Raw genomic sequence first — 23,216 nt, 5'->3', positions numbered from 1 at the left:
TAAACCACTTAGCCGCCAAAGCGTGGCTTTTTCAATCCTGTTCAGCATTAAAGTCAAGTTATTATGACATCAGGCAGCAGAGGAAGATCGGAAAAAAAAAAGCAGTGAGGCTAACCACTCAGTGGGGCCACTTTGATCCATGGGACATATACAGGATTTGAATCTGCCTACATGTGTGCACAATTAAAATATCTGTCACTTTAGTTCAGGTTAAGGGCATTGGACTGATTGCTGTAGACACAGAGATTCTCTATCCCAAACAAGAAGCGACAGTGAGAGTTTCTTCCATCCTGACTTGGTGCCTTTGCCTGAACTGTTGCAAAATCAATACAGGGGAGAGAGAAGTTTAGTTACCAAGGCCCAGTGTGTACTCATCCTCTCAGCTCACACTGCTGCCAAAAGCAGTAGTCGTGGTGCTTTTTGTGACAGAAACAGCTGTTCACTGGAAATCAGGCTGAGAACACACAACTCACGTCACATATGATAAGAACAGCCATCAAACTGTAAGTGACTGTTGGTTGTTATTGATCTACGCTGGATTTGAAACAAAGCTTCCCACCACACATATACATACATAGTTTAATTAACTGGAATGGAAATGAAGCCTGTTCTAGGGTTTTCAGTAATGCTTATCTCCATGCATCTAAAAATATAAATTACAGAGCCACCCATGAAAGGAAAGAGATCAAAGAAATGACACGCACTCAAACATTGTGTAATTGTTTCACAATTAGCAATGAAACAGTCCCACTGAAGCATGCAGCGTCAACCTTGGTTTTGACCGCATGGTAGTTTGATTCTTTAGATCAGACTCTGAACATTATTTCAAGAGAATTTTTGGTTTACTGGATATGTAGAGAACGTTGCCAATGGCAAAACTGTATAAAACCCAGTTGATGGTTTGGCCCTTCGTTAGAACACATTCACCACGGCACTCTTGAGCAAAACAGAATCCCACTGATCTTCTAACAGAGCATTTCTGGGTCTCCATTCTCCAGCCACAAGAAACATCTCTTTTCCCCTTGAAATCAAAGGGATCAGCTCACATCCAGCAGGGTAGAAACAGGGTTTCAGGAGCTGGAGAGGAGGGTAAGGAGTATGGAGCAGGACAGAAGCAAACCCTACCTGAAAAAGTTTCAGGAACCTTCCCTGTATGTATCTACATGTACTAGCAACAGCTGTAGAATGCCCTCAAGCCAATACATGGCTGAATGTATTCACTGCCATTTCTAAACCGAACTGGGATCAGAATGTGCACCCTGCATGAGGCAATTACAACCTTGGGCAAATCCTCTCTCTCTCCCCTGCCCTCCCATAATGTAACGGTTATAACTCACTATGCAGAGCATCCAGTCACCACAAGGCTTTGCCCTCTCCAAATGCCTCTTAACAACCCAGGAACAACCCAGCTTCTCCATGCCTCCTATTCCCATCTAAATACCTACAGGTGCTACTTACAATAATGACAACTTGGAAAGTGTCTTTGAGCTTCTTATCCATCTTGCTGAGGAGGTCAAAACTGATTATGTTTATCAATTTAGCTGACAGGTTGTCTTTGCCTGTAAGTACGACATTGATGTTCTCTGGGCTCAAGGAGGGAAGCCACCTACAAAATGCCTGAGAAACGAGGAGAAGTGATTACGAGGATGCTGAATCTCTCTAGTGTCTTTTCTGAGGATCCCAAAGCCTTTCCCAAGCTATAATGGAGCCCCACAATCACATCTTTAGAAATAGTCTGTGTTTCAGTGTCACCCATCCTAAAAATGGGTATATTAATGTTAAATGACTTCCCCAAGGCCATGCAGCGAGTAAGTGGAAGGCCAGGCATCAGAAGTGAATTCCCATGCTCTGGGCACTACATCAAACTCTTTCTGCCAAGACCCAAATCTACTTTTTCTTTGCTTCTTAATTCAGAAAGAACTCTGGCTGTGGTGAGAAGTGAACCTGATCTTCCACTAGTGTGGTTAGCCATGCCGAAAAGCTGAAGCAGTAACAGAGGGGAAAGCCTCTATTAGCAGAGAGATTCCCTGTTATTCTGCCCACACCCATAGTAAACATGAAGCTGTGAAAGGCACATACTTACAAGCAGTAAATATTTTACATTGCAGGAAAGCTTACAAATTTTTGCACATGGTAGAGATGCAGTACAATTTCCCCTGGCCTTTTTCCTGTTCTAAGAACAAGACTAATAGAGTCACTGACTGATGCTCTATGGTGGCAACTGAAATGCTTGAGCTCATATTTCATCATGAAAACTAGCAGCTAAATACTTGAGAAGAGGCGATTATTCTGTTTTTTTTCCTTCCCTCCAGATGCTGAGCAACAAAAGTTCCCATCTATTTCCACTACTTCAGGTTTCCTGCTGCTCTCAACATTGTTAATAATGAGAGAGGTGGCAGAGGTCTGGGTAACATCCTAATATGATCTGAGTCCTTCCGCCAGGGAATAGCCAGAGGATAGATGGGAAAATCCTATCTCTGCCACCAGACACCTCCCTTGTGCAGCTCCACAAAGGTCAATTCACAGCGGTCCTACTAACCATCTACATAAAACCACAGCATTGGCATGGATTCTAGTGCCAGCAGACTAGACACACACTGCTACCTATCTTCACCTCATATAACTACACCACTATCATTAAGGTGGCTTACTGCATGGAAGAGGTTATCTCAGGGACAAAGACCAGTTGCCTGAAGCTGAGCCAGATCAAGACGATGGTGATGTTGACAAGGCAGAGGAGACCATGCTGAAGAGCCTGCGGTCATGGGGCAGTCTCCTTTGGTTGACGATGCACAAACACACAATTGGTTAACTCATTCTGTGGATTAGAAGGCTCACAGACAACGAGCAGACTCCTAGCAGAGTAATGCTGTCTACCACTTCTGACTGGCTTTCAGACTCTGGCCCAACCTGGTCTCCGTTATTTGCATCTTCACCACCTCACAGACGGACTCCAACAACATAACATACTTGTGCACAAAGCGATCGATGCTTTGGAAGCTGCAATTAGTACAGAAGACAGCAACAACCTCCACAACACCAGCTGCGGCAAGCCTATCAGACCTGCCCCCAGTGTTAAACCGGCTTCCCCATACAATACAATCAACACAAGTTCAAGGTCTCAGTCCTTAGATCTAGACACTCAGTGGGCTAAGTCCAACACATCTAAAAGCCAAAAGCTCCAGGATGATGAAGACCATGGTCAACCACTGTACTTCTCTGGCAAAATGGAACTTTCTCCAATAAAGCTAAAGCTGTCTCTGCTAGAGACAGTGCTTTCTCATGGGCTGGTTGGAGAATATGGAACAAACTGCCCCAGGAACTAAGACCATCACAAAACTCACCACCTTCCACTCGAAGTGCAAGGTGAATTTATTTGACTGTGCCTTGTCTAATGCATACTCATACTTACAGGGTTTTGGGGGCATTTTTTTTTTTAAATCTACAATAATAAAACACTCCCCTGTGCACACATTGCCCCTGGAAGAAAGGATGAGACAACTAAAGCCACAAACCATGCTAATATATGGCCAGTAGGAGCTCAGACTGTGCAGTGAGGCATGCGGAATAAGAGCCTGTTCCAAACAGAATTTGAGTTGGAACTGCTCAGCACTTCTAAAATTCATGACCAAAGACATTCCAAGCTGAGCATCCAAAAATTAAGATTAAATCCTACATCAACAGCCTATGTTTAAAATGCTGGCGGCAGATCTCCACCAGCCTCTGAAGGTTGCTGCTGCTGCTGCTGCTGCTGCTGCTGCTGCTGCCGCCTGCTTCTCTCTATCCCAAATATAAGCAATTTTATTCCCTCACTCACAACCCTGGTAAAAATCTAAATGTGTGTTCTGTAGTTCTGATGAGTGCTTTTTTGTACCAAGGGCTGTGGAAAAGGACAACAAACCGTTGGCATCCAAAGGTCCCACAACACAACAAAATCCAACCAGTTTACTCTACAGCCATCAGTGCAATGAACTGAAAAAAGAACCCCACAGTCAGACATGAAATTTACTAGCCTAAGGGCCTGAGCGCTCTTACACTTCACTTTCTCCCAGCACTACTGAACATTTCACATTAAGGAAGGTATGTCCCCAAATCACCTTACAGCACAGGCTGTTTAATTGCACAGTAATTTTCCTTTGCAGACAGGGCCTGCAGCCCTCTTTCTTTACAGTATATATATTTCCAACTCATACAAACCCAACTCTAGCTCCTGACTAAGGCTGCATATTAAAGTCCCAATTAACAACGACAACAAAAAATTCTGAGGGATTTTTTTGATTATTTGGCCCATTAGCATTATTGTCCTACATAACAAGCAGTGGCCATGCCTGATGAGCTCCATGGCAACTGCAGAACATACAGGGGAAAAAACAATCAGCATCTGGAATTTGTTACCAACTGAGATGTTGAATACAACCTACCTTGGTAGGTTTTGAAAGACGTGGATGACCGCTGTATGCTAATGATGCCTTTGGTATTAATCATATTAAGATGTTTATCTGCAATGATCCTGGTTCCTATGCCCAAGGTTAAATGAAGTGCCAAATATGGGATCAGAGAGATTTTTTTCACACTAAGGTCTTTTTGCCAAAGATCTTTTTCTCTATTCTTCCCCTGGAACACTGAATGGGGATCATCCATCAGGCTTAGGCAGGTATGTGTCTCATGATTAGTTAAAGCGGATAAAAGAAACTTATCCCATCCTGATTTTTTCCTGATTTTCAAATTAGATGGTAATTTTGCTATCCCACACAGTACCCACACAAAAAATAGGATAGGTGAGCCCCTGAAAGCTCTATTTAAACATGCATTACCTCTGCCCAGGTAAATCTCACTGAGGAAGGTGTTACCACCAGCAGTGGCCACTCCTTTCGATAATATGCAGCGATACAGATCGCCTGGATAGTCTTCCCTAAGCCCATGTCATCTGCAAGAAGCAAACGGCCGTCTCTGGAGATGGCAAAACTGAAAGAACACAAGGCAAAAGGGTTACTCCTGTCCCCATTTTCCCAGCCAACGCTGGCACAATCCCTCCCCAACCTGAGAATCTCCTTTCCAAAGGAGAGGGGAGGAAAACAGCAGAAGACTTCCTTTGCAGCCCTTTGGTTTTATTTTAAAGTGCATTTCCTGACCACCCAGGAGACAGGAGGCCTCTGTCCACCTCCTTAACTGGCACCGTGCAGACAATGGCAGCACCAGCTTCCCCATGCAGCTCTGCCAAATGCCTCAGCCTGGACGGCATGGACCATCTCCAAGACAAGCACATAACCCAGTCCACCCAGTCTGCACACTTCCTTCAGCTCAGACGACAAAGAGGGGCAGTTATTCCCAACTGTCATGCTGACTTTTGTGAGCCCAACACTTGTGCAGTGCGAACTGGACAGAGCAACCCACTCATTCCATTCAGCAGGGGTTTCACCTGTTTAAATATCACCACCAGCAGTACAGGTTCTGCTGTCCGAATGAACTCCAGCAACTCTGTACAGCCACACTGCCTTCTATCTCTGTCTCCGACAACAACCAGGCAGTTCCATTGTCTCCAGTGGGTTTGAATAGGTTTAACTGACTGGAACTTAGTAAGCAATATAGCTGAGGATGCAGAAGGGAGGAGGAAATCTCACTCACACTCCAGCTGTGGTGGGTCTGCAGGGCTAACAGGTATAAGACACTTATTTTAGTCACTAAAACCAGCAGGCAGGACTCTGAATACACACAGCTTTTTACAGCCATGCTTTTCAGTTTAGAACTGCACTTCTGTGAAACCAGTGAGACTATAATAAACATGAGAACGGACATGGCGAGCCAAACCAACGGTAAATCTCTCCTGTCACCCGACAGCGATCAGCCCCAGATTCTTCAGAAGGGATGAACAGAACTGGGCAATTTACCCAGTGATCCATCCCTTGTCATCCCATCCCAACTTCTGGCCCGCAGGGGCTGAGGGACACTCAGAGCATGAGCCTGTGACTCTGACCATCTTGGCTAAGAGCCAAAGAATTCATTAACTCCTCTGCAATGTCCTGTTCTCCCTCAAGTGCTCCTTCAGCACCTCACTGATCCAGTGCCCCACTGACTTCTTGGTAGACTTCCTGCTTCTGATATACTTAAACATTATTTTGCTGGTAGTTTGTGTGTCATTTCTAGTTGTTCTTAAAATTCTATTTTGGCCTGTCTAACTCTTGGGCCCAAAAATCATTAAAGATGCTCATTTTAGTCCATCACTGCATCCAAAAATTAAGATGAAGCCTCGTTCTTCAGCCACTGGTTTGTACTTAGATATGACTGAAGGTTCTGAACTGCAAGTTCTCTGTTCAGCGTGTTGGAGGGGGTCACTTCCATTGCTTTAATGAGACTGAGCAACAAATACGCAAACGTTGGATGTACAAATGCCAGGGTGCTGCAGTACTGAGGACAAAAACAGACTGATTAAAGACACCATTTCCACCTTGCTTCTGAATTTACTTCGATTTTGCTGGGGTTGACTAAAACCATTAGAGATGTTGTAATCTGCGCTTTCCATACAACTACTCAACACTCTCACTCTTCCAGGGGCACATTTACACAGCAGCCTTATTTCAAAATAAGCTATTCTACTACACACAAAATGCATTTCAAAACAGCACTTAGTCTTTTCAAAATACATCATCTACACACAGAGCCTATTTTGAAATAGAGCCATAGGCACCACCATGGCTTTTTTCAAAATAAGCTCTATTCCCTGTTTTAACAGCACCTGTTTTGAAACAGCTATTTCAAAATAGGTGCTATTTCTCACAGAATGAGGTTTACCAATTTCGAAATAAGCCAACCACTATTCTGAAATAATTTCAAAATAGTGGTTGCATTGTGTAGACGCTAGGATAGTTATTTTGAAATAACTTTGCTCTGTAGACCTACCCCCACAGTTTATCCTCATCTGATTAGAAAAAAGTACAAATAGCCCCCTGATCATAGCAGCAGCTGGGGATTTAGCAGTGTCATTTTTCTGCTTGGTACTGATAATAAATAGTGAGCACAAATGAGAAAAAAAGTGTGCTCCTTCCACGCACAATCATTTGCTTTAAATCTTTCTCGGACTCAGCTTTGCTCACCTAAACTGGTGTGGAGCTTATAAAAAAAACTAAGAAAAGTCAGCTAATGCACTTGGGTACTCAAGCTGAATTTACGAGAAAAGCAAATGATGCATGTGTACATATTCAGTCCAGAGACAAATCAAAGATCTGTCCCTTCGGTACATCTGTGTGACTCAAATATTTCACACTATCCTTTGCCATGGTAAAATGTGATTTCCTTCCCGAGTCATGCAGAGAATTTCTGGATACATTCTGGGTAGACATGTGCAACAGGCATCATTATCTACTATTCAGAGATGAATGGAGCCTGGATCAAACCACAACCCTTTCCTCCACTGCCAGACTTCAGAGAAATTTGGACCCAAGCCCATCTCTGATAGTTCACAGGGAAGGAAAAAAAAAAAAAAAAAGCAAACATTACTCTTACAGATAATGCCAAACCATAAGTGCAGGCCTAGCTCTTCACGGCATGGGAATGGGACCTACTTCACGCCTTCCCTCTGAAAGGGCATGAGGCTCTTCACAATTTTGGAATCCACCGCTGAAAGGTCAGCTTCGGGAATGTCTGAGACACGCAAAGCTGGCTTGTCGAGCTGAGGAGCAAAGGCTTGTATGACTGGCTTGGGCAGCGGTTCCACCTCCACTGACGGGAGACTCCGTACAGCTTCCACTGGAAAGAACAGACAGCAGCCTGTTAGCTGAACAGGAATCGTATATGGAGTACACACTAGTAGCAGAGGGGCATATTGGCCCCACCAGCTTTATGATATAAAGCTTGTTCTGAAACAGCTTAAGGAAATCTTCCCTGGTCCAATAGGGGCATGCCCAACCATACTGCCCATAATCTGCTTCCAGATGCTGGAAAGTTAGCTACCTGCACATGCAGACAGAGTTGCCAAGCACAGCGCTGCAAGAGCAGCTTGATGTGGTTTTCCCATGACAACTGTGCTAGCACAAGTCTCCACGCCAGTGTGAACAGGAAGTTTTTAATCATTTATTTTAAGAGCCAGGGCACAGATTACCCTCCCCCGCAGGCAGCCTACAGCACCTTGTTCAAATCCTTATTTTTATTACTCACTAACAGAGTCCCCCTAAGCACTGTAGAACGAAGGTTTTGATCTCTTTCTGCTTTAGAACTCTAAAGTAGCAGAGCACCAGGGACTGCCACTGCAGAGTTCTTCCTCAATTATCTGAGCAGGAGTGATTTGAACTACTGTTCTTTGAATAGGGTTCCAGCCCCAGCCTAAAAACTCTTTCCTTGCAAACACAGCCATGCCTAAAAGCCGGGTCTAGTTGGACTGCATCTGCCCTCCTCCACTCATTATACATCACTCATCTTAACCTCTCTGGGGCAGGAACAGTCTGCGTGCTGTGTATATCTGTACAGCACCAAGCACAATAGCTAGCCACCTGACTGGGACCTCTGTGTACTGCCACCCTGCAAGTGAATGAAGAGCCAACAAATATGCCTCCACACTGTGGATTTTTATTTTAGTTCCAGTTCTCTCTAGAGCAGAGGGAGCAGACTGGCTTTCTGCTACATAAGTAAAAAAAAAAGTCCTTATTTGAAAGGACTTCTGCTTGAGCTTGTTGATGGTCTGAACTTCCCCAGCTCTCATATATACTTAATACTCTTTCATGAGCAGGAAATCGCTTGCCCCGAAGTATAGCAAAAGCCTGTTATTGCATTCGGAAACGTACCACGTTACTATAATTGCTACAAACAATTCTGGTGCTATTGTTCTGCACAAGGGCTAGAAAAGTCATTAGGATGTGTCTGCAGCCAGCGTGAGTCACCCAAGAGTCTTTTTTATTTTTTTTAAACTGAAGTGACCTTTTATCTAAAGGTGACTGAGTAACTGGGCAAAAAGATATTAACTCCTAGGAACAGCTCCTGATCCTCCCCTTCTCCCTCCCCAGAAAATCAGTGCAGAACACTATTCACAGGCAGAGAACAGGTGTTTTTTAGGCTGGGGAAAGGGACAAAATTTCTCAACGAGTTCACGTTAAAGGGCTGGACAACGCTCACAAACTTCCTTCTAGGGTACCTTCACCGGGCCCTTTATTCCTACCCTTGGACCTAGCACTCAAAGTATGCTTCTTCCAAGGGGGTGCAAGCCCTCGACCCCTGAGTAAGGTGACCATCCATCCTGTATGGGACAGAAAGATCCCGTACTTGGGACACCCTTGATTTAAAAGGGACTAATTATCCTGTATTTGCCCCCTGCTCCTCCCAGACTTGGTGAAGCAGGGGGAGTGTGGGCAGCTACTGCTTCCCCCAGCTCCCTGAGAGCACCGGTGACTGCCATTGCCCCCGGGCTCCCGGGAAGGGCCGGGGGCTGCCACCTTCTTCCCGGCTCCCCAGGCTTTGGAGGAGCTGCCTCTCCCCCCACTTATCACCCTACCCTCGCTGAAGCGAGCAGATTGAAAACACTGAGCAAACTCAGCATCTAGCAGGAGCTGCTCATCACCAAGAATATTCCTGCTGAAGTCAACAGGAGCCTCCATTGTGTAACTCCAGTCTCCTGTCCTGCAAGTGTCTTTATACTGTAGTTTCAGAACGAAGGCTTGCTCGCCCAAAAATCTGGTGTGTCCTCACAACCATAAAGCATCCTCTCCTTTAACACTAAATCCAGCATCCAGGCTTCCAGCTCCTTGAATACTTGAACTTCACTAGTCTGGCACCTTTGGGACCTGACTGGTTCTGAATGAGAGAATTTGCCAAACCACAGGAGGCCAATATTGTCTAGCAGCATTACCAACACTGTCACCACTTACTGGGCTCTTAGAAAACATTTTGGGGTAAATTACAGCTAAGTAACAGCACAGAACGCTGAGAGGCAGGACTAGTGGCTGCAAACAAAAACTATGGGACCACAGGAAACTTGGTCACATCCATGATAAGTGGACATCCAGCTAACTAAAATCAGACCACTCTCAGATGTTGCCCGAGCAGGGAGTGCTGGACTAGAGAGGTTCAAGCTGTATTAGCATTGCCAACACACTCGTTACTAGAGTATATGGGAACACAATTATTAAAGATGCTGTTACCCCATAGTAATGGTGCACAATACTAGAGTAACACTAAGCCACAGGATTTGGACCATGGCTAGGCAATCTTTCAGAACGGTCTTATAGCACCATTGTAGGGCATCTTGCAATTTCTTTCTAAAGCTTTATATTTCAGGAAGCACGAGGGCCCCCAGCAAGCATAATGGAATGATAAGTAATAATTATAAACACTGAGTGCTTATGCATTGCTTTTCATCTTCAAAGTACTTTCCAGACATTAACAAAACACACGCAACTAAGAAGCAGACATGCTGGGAGCGTGCTGCTGCGAGAAAGCTCTTTGCAAAGCACATCCATCTTTTAAAAAAATACAGGTTTGAACCCCACTGTGAGGGTCAGAATTTTTTGCAACACCACATATGCAGAAGGAGAGGAGCTGGCATACCTGTGCCCAGAAGCAAATGTTACCACTACAGACTGTGTCTGCACTCAACATGTTTTACGAAAAGAATTTAAGTGCCATCATCTTAGCATTTGAGGTTTTCAGAGGAATACAGAAACCCACAGGACACGACTGCTCTGTGGGAGTCTGCTGAGTCAGTCTGATCACTTTACTGAAACAAGCAGGGACTCATGCGCCCATCAGTCAACACAGCCACAGGAGAGAGAGCTGGATTCTAGTTTGCCTTGTACATCAGCTACAAACCTATTGGCTGAGTTCTGATTAGAGGCTTCATTTCTAGTCGTATCACATAAAGCTGAACAAAACCACCCTGATTGTCAGGACCCAGACTATGGTTCAGACACTTGCAGTTAGAAAAATTGTCAGTTCACTTAGAAATTGAGCAGACATGATCTGAAAAACTTGGGAGGTGGGAGTCACCAGCATGCTGTTCTCCATAGCGCTTGAGCCCTGCAATAGGCTATTTGCAGGGGTGTGGCCAGGGCACTCATGCATGCATATCCCTTGTTCACTTTGGGTCAGGAGTGACTGTGTGCCAGCTGCAGAACTGAGGAAGCACAAAAGAGGAAGGTGGGGAAATGAGGGACAGGCCCCGGTAGAAGACACTACAGACATGTCTACACAGCAGCTAGGCACCCAAACCCAGCTTGTGCTTGCTGACTCAGGCCATGAGGCTGTTTCATTGCTGTGTAGCCAAGCTCTAGGACCCTGTATGGGGCATCCCAGAGCTCAAGCTCCAGCTTGACTCCAAAAGTCAAAGTAAAGAAACAGCCCCACAGCCTTGAATCAGCTGGCACAGGCCAGCCATGGGTTTGTCTCGTCTGTTTAGATGTACCCTCCTCCCCCATAATTGCTTAACTTTTGTAATTAGTCAGACATGCTAAAATACCTACAAAATAAAGAGAGACTAGAAATTCTACCACTGTAGAGAGCACAGTTTCATATGCCTTTGTGCAGCACCTAGGACAACAGGGCCTGATCCTGAATGGGCCTCTGACAGGCTACCATAAGTATTACTAATAGACACATATTACAATCAGGGTTCTGAGTCTGTGTAACCCCTACAAAAATCTATTTGACTTAGCATTGGACAGCCAGCAAAGGGATCCCTCACCACATCTACCCCCTCTCAGAGGAACAGCTCATCCCCAGAAATAGTATGTAATTTGTCACCGTCCCAAGAGACCAGACCCCTCTAGAAAACAAAAAACAGCTTCTCACTTAGCCTTGGATAGTCCTCCAGTAAGAAACTCCATTTTCTGGTCTTCATGTCTGCAACAGTCACAATAATAAAATCATCGAACGATATGAGAAAGATTTTAAAAAAGCATCACCTGACCCTACCACGAAGCAACAGCAGCACCATTCAGTACTGACTCCATTTCAGAACAGATTGAAACAGTTTCCATCAAGGTCAGACTTTTTTTTTTTTAAACCTTCCCGTCCCATGTTAACCAAAGGGTTTTTGAGATCATGGAAGAAGGGTCAGCAAAGTGCTCGGGCAGTCAGACCCCAGCTGAGTTTCAGAGAGTAACAGTAAGTTGCAGGACTGCCTCATGCACTTCGGGCACCCATAAAATACTAGGGCCAAACTCAGCCTTCAGTTCTGCCAATGGTTGCATCTTCCAGTAAGTCAAGGATGAGTCAAAAGCTGACCCACTGAAAGCAGGCAGCAGGATGCACCAAAGTGGGCACGAGCCTGTGAGTCAAGAGGACTGGGTTCTGTTCTGCACTCATCTCTGGCCTACTGTAACACTGGGCAAGTCACTTTACTTCTCCATCCCTCCGTTTGCCTGTCCATAAAGGAAGGATGGGGATATCTAACTTTGCAGGTCTGAGTTCTAAGAATGCTATAAGAACATCTCCTAAACATTAGCATGGTTGCTGGAGACCTCCACTAATTCTCGATCGTTATCTGAGATCATTCATGTTTCCAACTGGTTTGTTCTGCCATTTCTGATAAGAAAAAAAACCCCCACATATCAGGTGCAGTGATGCAGAGGATGGACATCACTGGTCAAATTCAGCACATCCAGCTTTGAAATATGGCCTTGGTAATTTACCTCTGAACAAAATGAGGAGTTATTCATGCTGCCAGAGCAAAACAGTAAGCTCAATGTTTAAGTATCAGAGCATTCTTACAAAATACCCAAAACCACCCTGACATGGATCCTCTCATTTCAGCCTGTCCAGAGAGGATGTGCTCTTATACACCATCTTTCAGTCCCAAAGCACATTATAGGCGTTAGTGAACGTAGCCAGCACCACCAAACACTGTTACTTTAATGCAGCACATAAACAAGAGACTCACCGTAATTCCTAGAATTCATCTGTTTAAACACTTCAATGATTTCTGCAGCATACCCAACATCAACCTCAAACCGGGAGCGCGAGATCAAGACACACTTCCCCTTGACGGTGGCAGAGGGTTTCTGCCAGCCGCTGCATGTCTTTAAGGAGGATTTCAAGCTGGGCTCACTGCTGGCAGACCGAGAACACATAGATGGCCCAGCTGCACACATCTCTTCCAATGGCTCCAAAGTCACTGAGGAAAGTGGCTTCACAGCTTCCACTAGGAGGAAAAACAATGGCTTTATGGGAAACAATATGGCTACGTCTACACTAGCCAAAAACTTCGAAATGGCCATTTCGAAGTTTACTAATGAAGCGCTGAAATACATATTCAGCGCCTCATTAGCATGCGGGCGGCCGCGGCATTTCGAAATTGACGCAGCTCGCCTCCGCACAGCTCATCCAGACGGGGCTTCTTTTCAAAAGGACATCGGCTACTTTGAAGTCCCCTTATTCCTATCTGCTCATAGGAATAAGGGGACATCAAAGTAGCCAGGGTCCTTTCAAAAAGGAGCCCCATCTGGATGAGCCGCGTCAATTTCGAAGTGCTGCAGCCGCCCACATACTAATGAGGCGCTGAATATGTATTTCAGCATTTCATTAGTAAACTTTGAAATGGCCATTTGCATGGCCATTTCGAAGTTTTTGGCTAGCGTAGACACGGCCTAAAAGAAAACCCGGACAAATCACCAAAACTTCAATTTCCTAAGGGACAGAAAAAGCAGGCGCCAAACTGAACCCGGGCAAAAGGCACAGGATGCTTTGGGATGAGGCGTGAAAAGATCAGCAGAGCATACCATGCTCCTGAGAGCAAAAGGGAAGAGGTGGCCCGGTTTCCCTTTTAGAGCAAGGATCAAATAGCTGAAGTGAGGTGGGGCAGCAGCGTGAACCCACTCTCCTGCCTCAGAGCAGACAATGAGAATGGAAGAGCTGCAGAGCTGGCGAGAATCCAGGCCCCACACTGCATCAGCCCTGTCCAGATTCCCCGACAGCTACTAGGGAGTGTGATCTAAAATCTCTCTGCCTTTCATGCAATGTCTCGACCTGACACAGGAGGCAACATTTCCTGCGGTACCACAAAATTCTTAACGGATGATCTATGAGTATGCTCAAAAGCCGCATCTCTGTTTCTTACAGCTGGTTTCCCTCATCTTGTAAACTTAGAAGCCATTGCTTTGGGAGCTGCACTACAGGAGGACAGCACAGCTTCCTTCTGACACTCTGAGCTATTGATGAGCTACAAAAAATGCTCTGAAGTTAGGTTTGTTTTTTGAAAGCTGGAAAAATAGATTTTTAGTCCTCCTTCCCTGCTGATAATACCAAACAGCTCATCCAACTTGCCTTAAAAGAAAAAAGCCAGCTCCAATCTGAATCAAAGCGTGTGAAATTTCATCCGAAAGGGACAATTTCAGAAGTAGTAAGGAAAAACTGAAAAGCGAGGCTTTCCATTATGGAAAGTTGCATTTTTACCTCATTCTTTATAGCTAATATAGATACAACTCACAGCTGCTGTAAAGAAACTAGGGGGAAAAAAAACCTCTATTTGTTAATTTTGTGTACACTTTGTTTCATCTATTTGACTGGATTTTTCAAAAACAATAAAGAGGAAGCCCTTTAAAAAAAAGTACAAGTGTAATCGTAAAAAAATTGCAGCAATTGGCAGGGACAGGCAAAGAACCTGCCACAATTTTTGAAACATTCGTTTTAAAAAACTGTCTAGATTTCAGCTGACAGAGTCCACTTAACCATACTTCGTGAAACACTCGGAGTGGTTTTGGTAACCATCTCATGATCAGGACGCCAGTAGCTACTTTTTACCAAGAGTCTTCTACCACAAGTTGATGCTCCAGGATAATTTGACATTTTTAAGAAAGATGACATACTATTTAAAAGTAACTTAAGCTATGCAGGGCTAGGACTCCTTTACATGGTATAAGATACAGAAGAGAGCCACCCATCAGCATTTAAATATACAGCAATCTGTATGAGAGGTTAAAATTAGGCCTGAAGGGTGGGCTTTTCCAAAGCATTGGCCCAAATCGGCTTCCACTGAAATCAATAGCAGAACCCCAAAACAAAATAGGAAGGAGGATTCTTTCAAAGATGGAGTCTACTTTCGAAAGAGCCATGTCTACACTGCTTTTTTTCCTTTTGAAAGGAGACTATGCAAATGAGGTGCCAGATATGTAAATCTGCACTTCATTTGCAATTTCAATTTCCCTCATTTGCACGCCTCTTTCAAAAGAGGCATGCAAGCGTAGACATAGCCATGGTCTCTGCAGCCATCTCAAATCTTCTCCAGTTCACAAAGAAAGCCCTCCCCTGATTTTCCCGCAACTGCAATGACAACTTCACACAAAGCCAAGATCATCCCAGTTCACTTCCCACACTCCCAATAAACATGAAAATAAAGAGCTTCATGAAACCTACATTGACAATTCAGTAGAGTATCAACCAGCATGCACTTCTGGAATGTTTTCACTTTCTCTGCATGAACCCATATGAACTACCTGCATGAACACAGTCATAGACTATGGTTCTTTCGCTCTTTCAACATTCAGTTGGTAAGTGGAGAAAGTGCATGCTTAAGCAGTTAGATTACACCTGGAAACCCACTTAATTCTAACTAACTTCAGAGATTCAAAGCACAACCCCACGCCCAAAGAATGGGTGTTCTGTTTGAACAGAGCAGCCCCATCCTTACTGTAAGCAATTACACACCCAACAATAATCATGCAAAGGTGACAGACAGGCTTTGATAATCTGAAAACAAGAAGTCCTGTGGCACCTTATAGACTAACATATTTTAGAGCATAAGATTACATTGTAATCTGCTCACTTACTGAGATTTCTGTAGTCTTCTAAACTAAAATTCCACATCTTCATAGTAGGATCTGAAATTGAACAGAATTGGGTTCATTTTTGATTAGAAACAAACAATGTTAAAGGCTTAGTAATGAAAGAGAATCTGGTCTGTTTATATACTTTGACATGTACCCATTCCTGTCAAAAGCAACGTGCAGTGTTACTACAACTGCAGGTCAACCGGAAATACTGAAAGACTTAGCAGCAGGAAAGCAAACATACACCCATACAAACATAAGAGGGTGGAAGTAAACCCCAGAATGCAGCACTGACTGGAAAAGACAAAAGACTTTGCAAAGAAGGATGACTACAAATATTTGACTCTAGAGCAGGGTTCAGCAACCACCGGCACATGAGCAGATTTTCATCGGCACACGAGGCGAGAGCTCAGCCTGTCCTCCCTCATCTCCCTCATGCAGCTGGGAGCTTGCTCAAAGCCTTGCGGCCTGTGGATTAACAAAAACCAGCTAATGCTACCAATGACCACATAAAACAGTAAAGCCTGCATCTCCATTTACCAATGAAGCCATTGTAAATAGGACTATTAGTGACTTAAGAAGTGTCACCGGCACTTGGATGGACAGAGGTCAAAAAAGCAAATTTGGCACCCCCCTTCCCCTTCCCCCCCAAAGGTTGCTGACCCCTGATCCAGAGGCCACTAGGATGGCTACAGACTGGTTAAGGTTAGACTGGTGACGATTAATACTTGAGTAAAGGGCCAACATAGGCACACAAACAAATCGATACACATCGACCATCAACAAGTTTCTGCTTCAAATTAAGCTACATCTACACCGCACGCCTTGCAGCGGAACAGCTGTGCTGCTACTGACAGCCGTTTTAGTTCTCTGCCCTGCAGACAAAATAAGCACACTGACCAAAATGGGCAATAGCTTTGTCAGCTTTCCACAATGGCGCTTTTTGCTGTTGTCAGTTGGGGGTATTTTTTTTCCTCCACGCCCTGATCAACAAGTTTTACAGATGAAAGTGCAGACATAGCCTTAGATGCAGGTTTCTAACCACCAGAGAAATGAAGTTCTATAAAGCCGTGACTACACTAGCATCCCCCTTTCGAAAGGGGGATGATAATAAGCCACTTCAGCAGATGCTACCCACATGGACTTCGAAAGCCCCTTCTTCCCAAAACCAAATGAGAAGAAGGGGCTTTCAAAATCCAGGGGTTCCTTCTGAAAAGCCCCCATCTACACCAGCTGTGTGCATTTCGAAAGTGGCACTTTCGAAACATGTGCGGCTGCCATTATGCTAATGAGGCACTGCATATGCATGGTAATGCCTCATTAGCATCTGCCGAAGCAGCTCATTAGCATCCCCCTTTTGAAAGGGGGGTGCTAGCGTAGCCACAGCCTAACAGTTTTCCAAAGGAACTAGTTGGGGCAAAATAACCTAACTTGTTTCAAAGTTGAGCTTGATAACTTTAAAGGAAGGTGATATTATAAGGATGTTTCCTACAAAGGCATATGGTCCCCAAGTGACTGCTATTAGTAAATATCTCCAGTGGCCAGAGACTCAGCACTAGATGGGAAGTGCTCTGAATTACGACAGAGAATTCTTTCCCATGTGTCTGGCTGGTGGGTCTCACGTGCTCAACATCTAACTGACTGCCATATTTGGGGTCAGGAAGTGACTTTTACCCAGGTCAGACTGGCAGAAATCGTGGGGGGGGGGTTGCCCTCCACTGCAGCAGAGGGCATGAGTCACTTACTGCTTTGAACTACAGCAAAGGGTAGACCTCTCTGTCACCTGAAGTCTTTAAATTGAGATTGGAGGGCTTCCGTAACTCATTCAGTGGCTACAGGCCTATTTTAGGAGTGGGAAGGTAAAGTTTCGAGGCCTACGATGTGCAGGTCAGACTGGATGATTGTAGTGATGCCTTTTGCCCTTAAAGATACCGAGTCAACCAACTGTCTAAGAGCAACTGAAATTAACCATTTCTGCAATAACACACTCCCCCCAGCGCCAATGATTCCCCTAAAACTGGTGGGAATTTTTTTTTTTTGGTCACTATAATTTTGTCAGAAAATACCATTTTGATAAAAATATTTTAAAATTATGGTATCCATGTGAAATAAAATTTTGTTTTGAAACAATCAAAAGCATTTGGAAATATGAAAACATCCATTTTGACATTTCTAGAATGAAGAGGATTTTTTTTGGGGCAGGGGGAGGGTCGATGTTTCAAAGTTGTTTCATTTCATACTTTATATTTTTTTCCGAAAATAGGTCAAAATCGACTAATTCCAAATTTAGCAAAATGAAGTACTTTGATTTACCCAAATAGCAATTTAAAAATTTCAACTGTTAAAAAAAATTTAAAAATCCAAAATCAGGGCCATTTTTCAAAAAGCTAAATTTTCTTGCAAGACGGAAACACCAGTTTCCAGTCAGCTCTAAATCTGACTGCCTGAACTCACAAAATATCTCAGGACACTTTTCATACAAGTGGACTGGAGTGGGAAGGAGAATTAATAGAGTTTCTTGGCTGAATTTCAGCCTGAGTTATTTATTCCCTGAACTCTTCTGCAGTTTCTATTGCCTTATTTTCCACATCCCCGCTAAAAATAATAATATAAATCATCACTGCCATATTCCACCCCTGCAATAGTTGTATTTCTGTGAGGGATATGGTGATTTCTATGTAATTCTTAAAGAGACTAATATACTGATTTTAAAAAAAAAAAAACAAACACACACACACAAACGGGGGAAAAAGCAAGTTCAAGAAATTGTTGTTACAAGTTTTCTTACCATAACTTCTGCTAGGTATTTTCTTAAATACAGCAATAAGTTCTGCGTTGTAGCCTACTTCAACCTGGAATCGGTCTTCTCTGTATTTCACGCATCTTCCTGTGGTAACACTATGTGCTTTTCTATGACAAGATATTTCCAAGGTAGAGCCCACACCACCAGAACTGGCCATCGTCTGCACTTTACCCTCATTCAGCGGAACGAGTGGCTGCACAGTTCCACAGAGCCGTGAAATGCTACCATCCTCCTTTTTGGGAAAGGGTCCACAGGTTGTCTTCCCTGTATTTGTTGACATTTCAGAACCTGAATAAGGTTGATGGGAATAACTCAAAGAATTCTTCTGTATCGGAAGGCACTGCTTAGTATTATACATTTGATTCCGCAAATCTTGGTTTGAGTCCTCTGAACTATTCTCCTGTTGCATGCTGCATGAACCAGCCACCGTTTGCTGGACTGTGTTAAAGTGATCATAACCTTTCTGATTAGAGTTCTCAGGAGCAACATGGCCGTTGGGATTCTGCTGGTGATGGCTAATGAACCTAACTTGATTTTGTTCTTGTTTCCTACATTGATGATCCAGGTTTCCTTGATAGTTTGGATTCTGCTGGCTGGCTAGCTGGCTAGCAAGCCCACCAGACCCTCCTTGCTGGGCTGCTAGTCTCTCTGCTCTCCTAGCCAAGGCCTTCTGCCTATTCTCCTCAATTTTTGTTTTCTGTTCCTCCGTAAGGCCAGGCGACATCTTCCACAATTAAAATTATAGCCCTGAAACTCGCGTATTGCATATTAGTGAGGAATCCAGCAGTTCCTTAAGCAGGACTGGGGGCAAACCTAAAAACAAAAACACAAACACCTAGAGCAAAAATATCTAATAGATGTTAACCACATGCATGGAAGGTATTGGAAGGTTGGGATTTTTATGGATGAAATGGCACTTAGACACTAGAGTGACTGGTGCGGTACAAATACCCAACTCAAAACCAGGGCAACAGCATAGACTCGTGGCAAGACTTAAGCCACATGCAAAACAGGGGACAATGAAGACACTTGCTTTTGGAGTACCTGCACCCCGGACCTCCTTGCTAAAGCACTGGTTTTGTTGTTCTCTTTTTCTCCATGCCCCATCACTTCGACTGCCAAAAAGTTTTCCCACAATAGGATTTTAAAAGTTAATCAATTAAATGTTAGCACTTAACTGATGTAACTGTTTTAATTTAGGGTTTGCCACACAGCCACGCCAAGGCCGGGCCGGCCCACTGCCCCCTCTAATTTTTAACATCCATGTGCAGAATAAATTTTGTTATGTGCACCAAGACATGCACAGATGCGCACCACCAACAGAAACACATGCTGTTGTCTGTGTGCACTCTACTAATCAGCTGAGAGGCATGTGAATCTCTCATGGACGGCCATCCAAGCACTCAATTTACAGGGAACACAGACACTGGCTCCTCTGCATCCAGGGCTGCTCTGGCCCAGCACTGCTGACCACCACCAGAGTTCACTAGCAAGGGCTGGTTAACCGATAAGCATACCAGTATGTATCATGCTTACTAGTTGTTGACATCCCTATCCCACAAGATGTGCACACATCTTGGAAATTCAACTGAGCCCTTACACACAATCCGCCAGAGAGCCCCGAACACCACTGGGCCAGCCCTATGACTGAAGAAATCTCTCATCCATGTAACTAGCATGGAAATCAGGGACCTCAGCTCTCATTGTACAACTACACATCACCCTTCCAGCTCAGCGTTTTTCAGCAAGTGGCGAAGAGAAACAGAGCCCCATAATCAATAATGCAAGACCAGGGCTCGCCTCCTGCCTTGGGAAATTTACATTGCCAGCACCAATAGCATTCCCGTATGCTATGGATAGTGATTTAACCCCCACCTCTGTAATAGTCAAGGTTAAGGGCTCATTCACCCCACCCTCTCCCAGATACTGGAACTCAACCCGCTCCCTCCCACACACGCATTTCAGGGGCTTACAACCCCATCCCTCCTCAATAGTGGGATCACTACTACTTCAGGGGCTCACTCATCCCTCCTCTCCCTGCTACTGGAGCTCATGCCTGGCCCCTCCCATCTGCAGGGGCTCACTCCTGCAAACCCACCCAGCTACTGAGGCTCACCCCCGCCACCCTACATACACTTCACTTCAACAGCTTTGTCCCATACTTCTAGATACTGGGTCACTGCTACTTCAGGGGTTTACTCACCCCACATCCCCAGATCAAAGACCCTCCCTATCCACTCCCCAACACCAGGGCTCAAACCCCCACACACATACTTCAAGGCTCAAGCCCCCTGACCTTCCAGCTACTGAGGATCAACCCCTACCCCCTCCCACCACAAACTTCAGGGGCTCACTCACCCCACCCCTCCCAGCAACTGGGACTCATCCCCCCTCAGCCGGCCAGACAGTGGGGCTCACCCCCTTTCCCCTCTTGGCTACTGAGGTCACCACCCCCCAGGCCTGCCAGACACTGGGGCTCACCCCGTTTCCCCTCCTGGCTACTGGGATCACCACCCCGCAGGCCTGCCAGACACTGGGGCTCACCCCCTTTCCCCTCCTGGCTAGTGAGGCTCCCCCCACCCCACCAGATATTGGGGTCTCCCTCCTACCCCTGCCAAACACTGGGGCTCACCCCCTTTCCTCTCCCAGACATGGGGGCTCACTCCCCAGCCCTGCCAGACACTGGGGCTCACCCCCTTTCCTCTCCTGGCTAGTGGGGCTCACCCCCCCGACATTGGGGTCTCCCTCCCACCCCTGCCAGACACTGGGGCTCACCCCCTTTCCTCTCCCAGACATTGGGGCTCACCCCCCCGACATTGGGGGCTCCCTCCCACCCCTGCCAGACACTGGGGCTCACCCCCTTTCCTCTCCCAGACATTGGGGCTCACTCCCCAGCCCTGCCAGACACTGGGGCTCACCTCCTTTCCTCTCCCACACATTGGGGTCTCCCTCCCACCCCTGCCAGACACTGGGGCTCACCCCCTTTCCTCTCCTGGCTAGTGGGGCTCACCCCCCCCGACATTGGGGGCTCCCTCCCACCCCTGCCAGACACTGGGGCTCACCCCCTTTCCTCTCCTGGCTAGTGGGGCTCACCCCCCCCGACATTGGGGTCTCCCTCCCACCCCTGCCAGACACTGGGGCTCACCCCCTTTCCTCTCCCGGCTCCTGGGACTCAGTCCCGCGCTGCTCTTAGATACTGGGGTCACTCCCGGGCCTGGGACTCGCTCACCGCAGCAATCCCGGAGCTGCGCTCCCCCAGCGCCGAGGGGAGCGGAAGGCCCCACCCCGCGCACGCAGCCCTCCCGGCCGCGGCACTCCGCTCCCCGCGCAAGGTGACGCGCGCATGTGTCAGAACTTCAACTCCCAGCAGGCATCGCTTCCCCGGGAGGGCGAACAAGCGCACGGGGCGCGCGTTGCACACCGGGAATTCCCATCCCATTGCACCATGGGAAGTGTAGTCTTTTAAGGCCCCCGACAGTAACGCTAGTCAGTTGCACTTTGGGTGTGGGAGGAGCAGCCGGGCTCCTGGGTTGTCTGTTTGGCTCTCAGTGGCACCAGCTCCCTCCGTGCCGTAGGGTCACCAATCTGCTGTCGTTAATTACAGCAGGAATAGTGTGTAGTTGGTAATGTTAGGGCATGTGCCTTTTTCACCCTGCAAATTGTGTGTCATGTCCCCCATACCCACCTCCTGGTGCAAACAGGCGAGAGGGACAGTGTTCCCTGTAAGCTGAACGCTTGGGTGCTCACCCAGTACAGTCACACGCTGACCCGTTGATTATCAGAGCACCCACAGCCAGCAGTGTATGTTTCTATGGTGGTGCACATTGGCAGACACATTGGTGCACATAACTAAATTTATTCTGCCCATGGATGGGACACATTGAGGGAACACGGGAGCAGGATCATACCTCCCCAGCCCTGTGTCTTAGAATGCAACAACATTTCCAGGGGAGAGTGGGACAGGAAGGGCAATCAATGGGCTGCAAGGTTTTGGAAAGGTTATCATCTAGGGCACTGGTTCCCATCCTTTTCAGTAATACAGCACACTTCAATGAGACGAACAATTCCATAGCACACCCACCTTTTTCAGCTGAATTGATTGTTCATAAACATCACATTTACTATGGTCACAGTCTTACTAGAGAGGTTTGCAACATAGCAGTGCATGAAACAAACTAAACAAGGATCAAATGCATTCATGTTTCATATCTATCACAGAATATACCGGTTTAAACAGCGAGCACAGATACATTTTCAAAATCTGCTCAACACCATGTTAGGGATCTGAAGTGCATGAGGAACCACTTAAAGCAGGCTTCCTTCCCTGCCAGCTCGTTGGAGCCTGGACATGGCATTTAAACTGTGTCCCAGCTCCAACAGGCTTACCTGGTGGGTTCCTGTACTAGCTGCTCTAAGAAGCAGTCATTTAAGGCATCAAGAATTTTATCTCTGCATCTCGTCCTGAGGTGACATGCACCCAGTCAATATGAGGCTATCTGAAATTCCCTGTTAGGACTGAGTTTTTATTTTGATAGCCTCTCTAATTTCCCTCAACATTTCACAACATCACTATCTCTGTCCAGGTCACGTGGTTGATAGTATATCCCTACTGCTACATTCCTATTGGAGAATGGAATTCCTATGCATATTGATTCTACGGAACATTTTGA

At 45.7% G+C, this 23,216-nt stretch overlaps 1 protein-coding gene across 4 annotated transcripts in view; it reads right to left on the bottom strand.

Moving 5' to 3' along the window:
- The window catches only part of SMARCAL1 (SNF2 related chromatin remodeling annealing helicase 1), a 55,913-nt gene extending 34,028 nt beyond the window's left edge, over nt 1-21,885 (bottom strand). For 3 of the 4 annotated variants that reach the window (XM_075001362.1, XM_075001365.1, XM_075001366.1), the window contains exons 1-8: nt 21,692-21,879; nt 18,532-19,359; nt 15,744-15,794; nt 12,860-13,120; nt 11,770-11,820; nt 7,560-7,743; nt 4,815-4,965; nt 1,459-1,617 (exon numbers count right to left, since the gene is read on the bottom strand). In XM_075001362.1, coding sequence (XP_074857463.1) covers nt 1,459-1,617; nt 4,815-4,965; nt 7,560-7,743; nt 11,770-11,820; nt 12,860-13,120; nt 15,744-15,794; nt 18,532-19,270 — 1,596 coding nt within the window. In that variant the 5' untranslated portion in view covers nt 19,271-19,359; nt 21,692-21,879. Of the gene's footprint in view, nt 1-1,458; nt 1,618-4,814; nt 4,966-7,559; nt 7,744-11,769; nt 11,821-12,859; nt 13,121-15,743; nt 15,795-18,531; nt 19,360-21,691 lie in introns of all 4 variants that reach the window. The other variant, XM_075001364.1, reaches the window with a different exon arrangement.
- Between the last annotated feature and the right edge of the window lie 1,331 nt (nt 21,886-23,216).

The sequence above is a fragment of the Carettochelys insculpta genome, chromosome 8, assembly GCF_033958435.1.
Source record: "Carettochelys insculpta isolate YL-2023 chromosome 8, ASM3395843v1, whole genome shotgun sequence".
Taxonomy (NCBI): Eukaryota; Metazoa; Chordata; order Testudines; family Carettochelyidae; genus Carettochelys; species Carettochelys insculpta.
The sequence above is the reverse complement of the archived record's forward strand: the minus strand, read 5'-3'. Positions and strand labels throughout refer to the sequence as shown.